The sequence below is a fragment of the Sycon ciliatum genome, chromosome 1 (assembly GCF_964019385.1).
Source record: "Sycon ciliatum chromosome 1, ocSycCili1.1, whole genome shotgun sequence".
NCBI classification, from domain to species: Eukaryota; Metazoa; Porifera; class Calcarea; order Leucosolenida; family Sycettidae; genus Sycon; species Sycon ciliatum.
Genome location: NC_088643.1, coordinates 71,755,143 through 71,765,227, shown reverse-complemented (window position 1 = coordinate 71,765,227; position 10,085 = coordinate 71,755,143). Strand labels below are relative to the sequence as shown.

The following is a 10,085-nucleotide window of genomic DNA, read 5'->3' as shown; positions in this document are numbered from 1 at the left end:
ATGTTTCCATCGATGACAAAGAGTAGACAAACTCACAAAGACACAGACCAGTGCAGTGGGGATCCCAGGGGAGTTATGCAAGGAGTACTAAATAAGTACTCCCTAGGCTAGGCCTTGGCTTGCATATCGCGCATAATGACCTTGATGACATCACGATAATAATCTCGATCTGGAGGTACTAGGTGGACGTAGCTTCGCCTTCCATCGGCATCGTGATCATTCATCTAAAGATTCTTGTCTGTGTAATCAAGTCAAACCCTTTCAGGTCTTTGCAGCAAGAATCGATGTGATCGGCAGGGCCCTGCCTCTGCCTCTCATTTTCTCCCCTTGCTGTGACTGCTTCACTAACAGACTGTGCTCTAGTTTAGAAGTTAGAGATTCGACTTTGAGGCAGTGCTTTCTTTCCACTGCACTGCCACAATTTTTTTACAAACGTAATTCGAATAGAAATGTTCGTGACTTTCTTGTTTGAAGTTGTAGCTTTTGATCAGTCTTGTAAACCAAACTAAAATTCAGGAAATAAGGTGACACCGGTGGCCAGCAGAATAGCTGGCTGTTCGAAGAGTATTTGTTGAAATGTAGCGTCAGCTGGTGCGCTCATTTGACGAACTATTGACCTTCTCTGCTAAATCACCAGGCAAGTGTGCACGAACAAAGTCGAAACACGAAATTCTGTTGTCATTCCCCCGATCTTTCATCATTCTGGCATGATCTGACCAATCCGTGGGTTGTAGCTGAAAATACTTCATTTCAACAATGCCCAGAGGAGGCCGATCTAAGATTAGGCGGCGTAAGGTGCGTCACCGCCCACCCAACGTACATCTAAACTCTGGAAATCAAGCTGTGATGCTGGAACATTGCTCTTCAATGACGTTCACTCCCGATGGTGGTGGAAGTAACACTGACCATGACTCAGCGATGGAGGACTATATGGATAACATGCGCACGCAGAGTGACGGTGCCGCGCAGGTGTGTGTTGCCAACCTGGAGGGTCTGGTGGTCAGCGATACGGAAGTCGTCAGTCGGCTGGCCCGGCTCACAGTGTGCCGCTCACAGGACAGCTCAGGTGCCTGCTCCAGTGCTCTCTCGATATCGGGCCAGTGTCGGAAAGCTTTGCGCCATCGCTCCTCCATCCGTGGCAAGAGAAAGCGGACCCATGGCTGCACTTCGTCAGAGACTGGACGTAAACGCACGCGACGTGCAAGTGTCGGTGATCAATCATGCGATTGTATTTCCTACTATGTCCCAGCATCTTTACCTGTTCCGGATCAGAACATGGTGGATTCTTCTATCTCCAAGGAAGGTCAGTTTCTTCTCTGTGGTGCAAAATGTGCATTGCGTAATTGCCACACTCTTCACTGCCTTTACACTTTAAAACTTAGTGACTGTGCACCATAATTTGTGGTCATCTTTGCGCAGTTTCAATCAGGAAATGTAGCGAAGAACGAGTAGATGGAGTTTGGTCAGGGTTTTGACCAAACCGACCTAGCACGGTGCTGCGCCCTCCTTCAAGTTTCGGCCGCCCCCTTTCAGAATCGAAAGCGTCGCTGTACACGGCGCGTTTCGACTTTACGAGCACTGTAGCAACACACTGCTTTTCCTAACACAACACATTCACTGTGTACATAAAGATATTTTAAAAAAAGAGTAGACCACCTTGCTGGTTCAGCACTACAGTTAGTGAAAGTGTGGTAGACCTACATTGCCATACTGTACTCCATGTGTGAAGTGTGGTAGACCTACATTGCCATACTGTACTCCATGTGTGAAGTGTGGTAGACCTACATTGCCATACTGTACTCCATGTGTGAAGTGTGGTAGACCTACATTGCCATACTGTACTCCATGTGTGAAGTGTGGTAGACCTACATTGCCATACTGTACTCCATGTGTGAAGTGTGGTAGACCTACATTGCCATACTGTACTCCATGTGTGAAGTGTGGTAGACCTACATTGCCATACTGTACTCCATGTGTGAAGTGTGGTAGACCTACATTGCCATACTGTACTCCATGTGTGAAGTGTGGTAGACCTACATTGCCATACTGTACTCCATGTGTGAAGTGTGGTAGACCTACATTGCCATACTGTACTCCATGTGTGAAGTGTGGTAGACCTACATTGCCATACTGTACTCCATGTGTGGGGCGGTGCACATCTGTACAACCATGTGCAAACCTTTCCAGTTCTCCTCTTCAAATTTTCATGGGCTACAATCCTGCTTGCTCCGTTATATGTTCAAATGACAAGGTCAAGAAATAATATCAACATGCCATTGTGCATGCCCGTATTTATAGTTGTGCGCGATCAACGATGCAAAGAACTGAAGGAGCCATCAGTTTCTCAGTGTACTGTAGCAAACACAGAAGCACGACTGTGGTTGACCTGTTCTATATGAATGTAACCCCTGCCCCAATTCCCATCCCGACCCTGTGCATCAGCCTCACAGATGATCTTAGCAGACCGTTTCACTTCCTGTTCAGCATTAGCTGTTCTTCACGAGCACCTGTTGCATGCCTTGTTCTGTTTGTTGTTTGTCTAGATGGATCATCTTGCGCAGATGACACCTCGCCTATGACGAATTGTGGAAAGCTGCTGTGCACAGCGAGCGCTGACGTGGCAGAGGAGAGCTCCTTGAGTGAGTCCGAGTGCGAGGGGAACTGTGATGCCGACGACGAGCTCAGCTGCGTCGAGACGCCAGCGTCGGGCTCCTCTGCCGCACCCATCGCCTGGTGGGAACAGCGTATGCTCTGCAGTCCGCAAACGAGTGAGGTGTTTGTTAGTCGTGGTGGCGAGGACACACCAACCAATAGCGAGCAGGAACTGAGTAACCTTGTTGAGTCTGCATTGGACTCGCTCTCGGAATCTGGGAAACGAGGTAATCTCCAGTGGCTGATGCTTTGCCTTTTGTTACGGTCTCTTCTATCGTGATCTTTTCTCAGGCGTGCTTTTGGATCTAGGCATACATCAATGTCTTTTTTTTAAATATCTCACCATTTCGACTTGCAGAGTTCCACTATATTGCAGTCTTGTTTTCGTTGAAGATGTTTATTTGCAATGTGGACCCTCTTGGTACGTTCTCCCCTGCTCTCTTTTGAAGTTGCACAAGAGTTGGCACTGGAGGTTGTATGTGCCCAAGTTCATTGTTTGCATTTTGGCCTTTCTTTATCTCAACATGTGTGTGTGTGTGTGTGTGCGTGTGTGTGCGTGTGTGTGTGTGTGTGTGTGTGTGTGTGTGTGTGTGTGCGTGTGTGTGTGTGTGAAGGTTATCAACGGCGCCTGCAGATTGCCCAGCAACGAGGCAATAATTGTTCAAGATTTCCAGTAAGTAACGCGTTGCCTATCATTCTGACTCTAGCCACTAAGTGTATACACTAATTGCGGTGCTTGGGACCTTCATACCAAGTATGCTCGCCACCACTAGTGTCTGATAGAAACAACAGTAGATTGCTAGTAGCTCCCAAGAATGTGCAACTCTGCGTATGGGGTCTCCGGTGGCGGAAACTCACATCACGTGTTCAAGGCCGTTTTGTACTACGTGCAACGACATTGTCCAGCGTGCACTGTCTGGATGTTGGCCGTGCTTATGCTGATGACTCGCATAAGCTGAGTGGGTTTCTGTAGGGGAGTGCTGTTTTTACTTCTCTACTGCTTGCTATAAACAGGCTGGGACATGTATAACGTGAACACTACCCCCACATGATGTGAGTTTTGCCGTCGGCGGACCCCATAGCAAACCCATGCAGAGTTGCACGCCCTTGGGAGCTTGTGTACTCTTGATAGTAGTTGTACGGGAATTCAGCCTTCTACTGGATGACGATGTGTTTCCGTGGTCTGAAGGTCAAGCCAGCTTGCAAGTGGCAGCAGGGCAGTTGTTATGGGTCTTGGTTGCTTGCTCATCATTTCGCTCTCTATGTTTCCATTCTGCTCGCTCAGAACAAGACCAACTCGGGGCAACAGTCAACACCTGTTGTTAACAGCAGCGTCCAGTTGGCTGAGCTTGTCTGCAGGTTTGTCACGTTAGAGTCACGGAAGAGGTGAGTTGCACAGGTCTTCTTTCCCTGGCTTGTTAGTTATCACATTCTGACGCAACTCTGGGTGTTCCCACGCCCTGTATGCGTGCTCATGTTTCTCTTGCTGTGCACTACTACATTGCATGTTGGTTGCAAGCATGCAACGTGGTGCACGCTGACCTTGTGCTCTAGTTCCCGGCTCAGCAAAGTAATGTATGAACCATTGCTGAGCAAGGGTTTATTAGTACCGTATTTCTGGAGTATAAGGGCGCGTTTGGTTGGTACGAACTAGAACAGGATTCACCAGAACAGCGCGTTTGGTTGGGACTGCACCTGTTCTGGGTCGGCCAGAACATGTTCTGCTTGCTCCGGCCTCGCGCCCGGAGCAGACCGAGCAGTTTCACTTTTTCACAGTGAAACCTGATTGGAACATCGATTTTGGTCCCAAATGATCACGTGCATACGCTTTTGGGTTGGACTCGTTGTACCGTACAAAGTGACCATGGTGACCCATACACATTTTGAAGAATGCACCAAGTTTGGCACATTTTCCCACAAAAATGTGCTCTGTTTCTGGAGTCCCGTTTGGTTGGCATGAGGCTGCTCCATGTGCACCAGCTGTTCGATCTTGTTCTAGATCGTACCAACCAAACACACCCTCAGCCGCACTCATTGTCTTTCATTATTATTTACGAGTTGGGTATCTGAACATAGTAAAAAATAAAATAAAAAACTCGGGTTATTTTGTCATTAAATGCAGACATCTACCCTGTATTTCACAGTTCATTTGACCATGGTAGTATAAGCCTCGCAAACTTATGTGGGTGAATTGTGAGTTTTATAAAGTGCGGCTAATGCTCCGGAAAATACTGTACTTTCTGGCACAGTACGTGGATCCGGTTTGTAACTTCGCTGTATTCCCCGTTGTTGCTTCTGTTTGTGTAGAATGCAGCTACCCGTACTCCAGCCCTATCTGCGTGATGTGGTGAGTTGCATTTCTAGGAGAGTTCACAATGTACAATAGGTTCTGAATGAAAAATATCAGAGTCGACAGGGGAAAAAGAAGCATGCTAGTAACGCACCAGTTCCTTTTTTTTGAAGAGTCTTTTAGTTTTTTTCTTGGAAGCGGTACTGTCAGGCAAAGCAATCGTCAGCTGATCGTGCTTTCCTGTGTTTCATAGTCTGGTGCTACAGTCCATTCATCGGAAACTGGCCCGCTGGCTTTTGAAAGTCGGATTTGGGCCGAATTGAGGATCAAAAACCCACTTTAAATCTCAAAAATCTGGGTTTTGGATCTGCTTCTCCATACATTTTGCCAAGGCATACCTGTCCTAATTTTGTAAAACCTGGCTGAATTTCTATTTCCCTGGTATTGGACTTTTCTGGCCTCAAATGTGGCAAGGAGTAATTGCACGGGTCACACAATGCAGGATGTACTGTTGTTTTCAAGATATCTACAACTATGTGAGAGAGACACCAAAAAGTTAGGGTGCCAGTTTCCAATGAATGGACTGTAGTGTGTTTGTGTCCATCTGCTCATCTACCCTTTCTGATGGCATACAGCTCTCAAGGCTGGTTTCAGCTTATCAACTGCGCTGTCACTCAAAAGGATCTGTCACATTCGTTGCCAAGACCAAGTAAGTGCGCTTTAAAAAATCAAGGATGCCTCCCCACCAACGAAATGTTGTAGTCCGCAGAATTTTGAGTTGAATGGTCTTGATCCAAGTAGGCTGTGATGAACCATTCCTCGTGCATCCCCAGTAGAACTCTCAGGCGCAGTGTGCCACATTCCTGTGATGGCATGGCTGAGACTAGCCTGTCATCCACACATACAATGTACATTTTTGAATGCAAAATTATTGCTGAAATTGGAATCGTTTGATCAGGGAATGCTGTGCAAGGCAGTGCTCTTGGTCCTAGATCATTTTTGTGTGGGTGGGTGAGGGTGTGTGGGTAAGTAGGGTCACCGGGTGGTTGTATGTGTGTCGTCAGTCTCAGTCATGTTACTTTTGGAAGTTAAGGCCCGGCGCCACCAGTCGGTGAGTCAGGCCATGTCCAGACTAAACTTTTGGCCACCGACGCTTGTTTACTGTTGAGGAGGTCATGTGCACCCTCTATATCATACACAAAGTTTGACAGGCTATGGTATGGACGGACAGGTCAAACACTGCTTCCCCAGTCCTCGATATCTATTTGATGAGCTCTGCATCGAAGCTCCCCCCCCCCCCCCCCCCGGGAATCAAAATCATTCAACTCAGCACTAAGGTTTTATTTGGGGAGTTTTGTAGAAGTTCCTCTTAATCTTCCCCATTATTTTTTAATGGATTTACAGACATGCACAATTGTGCGTGTGTGTGTGTGTGTGTGTGTGTGTGTGTACTGTATTGTGTCAACTTCTGACTGTCTGAACATAGGTCACATTAGGTGCTCTTCTTTCCGTAATATTTTTGGTGATGTCTGGCTGTCCCTCTATTTGCACCCTGTCTGTGTATGTGCTAGGAACACATGTATTCCTAGTGACTCGAAAATAGCGGAGATTCTCGGCAAGCCTAACTACTGCAGCAGGTTGGTAGACACACACACACACACACACACACACACACACACACACACACGCGCACACACACGCACACACACTGTCTTATTGCCTGGGTCTAGTTGTTCATATTACATATGTGTACTCACTTTAAAATGTCTTATCTCGACGTGCATCAACTTGTGACCTCCCCGCGTACTCTCGTGTCATTCTGGCTCTCTTCCTACCGCCCCGTGTGTATTTGTGTGTATACATGTGCACGTGCACATACATGTATTCCGTATTTTCCTGTGTGTTAGCCGCACTGAGATCTAAGGCACCCCCTTTCGGGCCCAAAATCTGTATTTTGTTGACATTCGGGAATATAAGCCGCACATCAGAGTTTGATTTTCCTAGTTTGTCCTTCACCCTGAACTGACAACATGTGCAGTGGAAGATTTGTGATGGTGCAATGATGAATTGCAGTACATGAACAGTAGTCGAATGACACCATACATGCATTATATACATGCAGCAATGTAGTAGTACTGGTCCATTCACATCCAGCTTTCGGAGTATAAGCCACAGGGGGCGATTGTTTGAGGGCTTTTTTTAATGTGTGCGGCTACCACCCTGGAAAATACGGTACTGCGCACCTGCACGTGGAATTTGTAGAGCTACAAGCAAAACGGACAGCCCGATATGTCTCCTTGATAACCACCCTGGTGTTGTTGGTTTTGTGTCGTTTTGCGTTGCCACCTGCTGCTGCTGCTTCTGCTGCTGCGTTCACCACCACACCACCACCACTTGCTGTTGCTGCCACTGCACAGCTCGCCAAGCGTTGACAGTGGAAATCCACCCACTGACTCGGCCTCAAGATGTGAGTACAGTGTCCTTGCTGGTGTTATTTTGGGTGTGGCCGCCATGATCAGATACACATACTCTGTGAGCCATCCATGTGCACCGGTACTGTGCAGTAACACCTGCCCTAACCGCACGCCCTTGCCTTGGTGCAGCGGAAACTGTCCTGATATGACAGGATTCCGCTTGATCCGGGGATGCACGTTCGATCCACAGCACTTTGGTGCATGAATGTCAAATTGCCCGGTCAATACAGGATTCCGCTTGGTACAGGGTCCGGCAAACACAGGTTTTACTGTATTCTAAAAACTGTGTAAGTCATCCATGTGCACATGTAGTGTACTGGTACTTGATGTACAACACTATTCTATCAGGTGTACAAGTACATAAGTGACAGTATGCAACTAGGCGATCTCTTGGATCATGTTGGAGTTTTGCTATTTGAAAAATTCGTTTTGCGGCTGGTTGTTGCTGATGCCATCGTGCCTAGCCACTGGAGCTGCAGATCAAAGGCGGAAAGAACTTGGATGTTGCAGCTACGGTAGTCAAAGTGGAATGGCGGATAGTAGGTCAGGGTGTTCAGAGCCGGATGATCTGCACCGTATTGTATGACAAACATGGAAGGTCCACACCCTTGATTACACTTCCATCAAGAAAATGATGCAATAGAAACTGTCTGCGGTTCCGTTGCAGCTCAAAATGAGGACTCTTGTTCATGCACCCCTCTTTGTATGAAATAGTATCGTTGGCTGTTTTGATTGAAGCGTACAGGTATGGTGGGTCCCCTACTAGCTTTGTTTGCATTTGATTTTCTAAAGCCGCTGTGTGATTGTACTTCACATCTTGCTCTGCAGTTCATCCGTCCGGACCACCAATCGGAGACAACAACTTGGGAAACCAGATGTTGCGCAACATGGGCTGGCAGCCCGGAATGGGTTTAGGCCAAAGTGGCCACGGTATTCTAGAACCGATCAATGCGTATCGTCAGCCCGGGCGGCAGGGACTTGGCTAGACAAACGGCTCACTACATGTAGGTGTGTATGGCATGACATCCTCAGTCTAGTCAACATGACGGAACCTACCTGATACATCCTACTGTAGCCTACTAGTACCACCGGTATGTCGCATCACCTATCTATATCACTCTTGATAGCAGCTTGAGACTTGCTCTGCATGTCCCGGGTGTGTGACGTGCATAGCTTACAGCCTCTGTGATTCGGCCTAGAGACTCTCACTATCACCTATGGGTATTTTCATTATGGTTTATGTATCCCCACCACACACACACACACACACACACACACACACACACACACACACACACACACACACACACACACACACACACACACACACACACACACACACACACAGAGTAGCTCGTACTTGAGAGTGTCGCCACTTTTGCTGTGCCTCTATGACGATCTCTTAGCTGCTTCATGAGGCCAGTACAACGCCTGCTTTTTTTTTTATTTATACCACATTGATTTTAATTATTTCGCCGCGCTACGACCAGAGATGCGGTTCTATACAAGATCACTATAACTATATCACTTAACTCTTAGGTAGAAATTACTTGTATTCGTTTTCCCCGTCGTGTAGATGCAGCGTTTCTCGTATATAAACATCCTCGTCTATTGTGCTATCAGCGTGCCGTCGAGCAATGTGTCTTGTTTTGTTTAGTAGCATCTACGGTAACACGAATCACGATCATTATAGTAGAATGTTTTTAACCTCATCACACACTTGACTTGAATACAGTCCACTAACCACGCATAGTACGCTCTTATGCACACATCTCTAGTACTAGCATAGCACCATTGGCGACATCGTGCCTCGCTCACTCGTATGTTTTGTTTTTCGGACAGTCTTCTACGGTCATCTGCTTGTAGGCCTCGTCACGGTTTGCTAGCGACGCTAGTTCTGCATTGCTTGTTAGCTGTTTTCACCCTGCACCGGTCGTTTGTCCGTGTCTGTTGGATACTAGCCTGTGCTATTAGTTACAGTTGTACTGTATGGATCACGATAACCTACTCAATCACTGATATCATAATATACAACAGTGCTTGCTAGTGCTTGCCTCTGCTCTTTATTTAGCCTTCTGGTTGGCCGGCTGTGCACATGGGCATGGCGTAGGATGCTACCGATACGCCACTGGGGCTTTCCGCCTTTACAGTACAAGTGCTGTGGGCAGTACGGAAGCGTGTGCAGTGCTGTAGTATTCGGTGTAGTTTATCAATACTGCACTGGCTTTGGCGACTGCCGTAATACACTACTCTACGTATGTGTACACGTCTGCATTGCAAATATCTGTCTGCTTCAAGTGCTGCCTAACGTTACATGTGCCGGTGTGCGAATAATTAATTGCTCTTCCAAGGAGATATGCTGGTGATAATGGTGATTGCACTGGCCATTGTTGTGATGTAGTGTACTTCCTGAAGTAAAAACTTAATGTTAGTCACACTGTACCAGTAGGGAATCGTTTTTACTAGTCCCTACCACCTGACCACTGAGTCAAGCTATGCACTGTACAACCATGATAGCGGGTCCAAATTTGCCTGTGGAAGAAAAGCTTTATTTTGTAGGACCATAGTCCATAGTCACATCGTCACTATCAGTCTACATGGTCTATGACTCTATGTTCACCCGGTAGGCCCAGACAGATCCTGCCGGCAATTCTTTCGGCAAAATATCG

General features: G+C 47.1%; 1 protein-coding gene across 1 annotated transcript; it reads left to right on the top strand.

Annotated features, from left to right (window-relative positions):
• The first annotated feature begins 220 nt into the window (after positions 1-220).
• On the top strand, positions 221-9,482 carry LOC135805272 (uncharacterized). The gene is made up of 9 exons (XM_065319290.1): positions 221-1,303; positions 2,544-2,879; positions 3,267-3,325; positions 3,938-4,038; positions 4,960-4,999; positions 5,578-5,651; positions 6,514-6,579; positions 7,360-7,409; positions 8,245-9,482. The coding sequence occupies exons 1-9, from the start codon at positions 757-759 to the stop codon at positions 8,400-8,402; spliced, it is 1,431 nt and encodes a 476-aa protein (XP_065175362.1). The 5' UTR covers positions 221-756; the 3' UTR covers positions 8,403-9,482.
• The last annotated feature ends 603 nt before the right edge of the window (positions 9,483-10,085 follow it).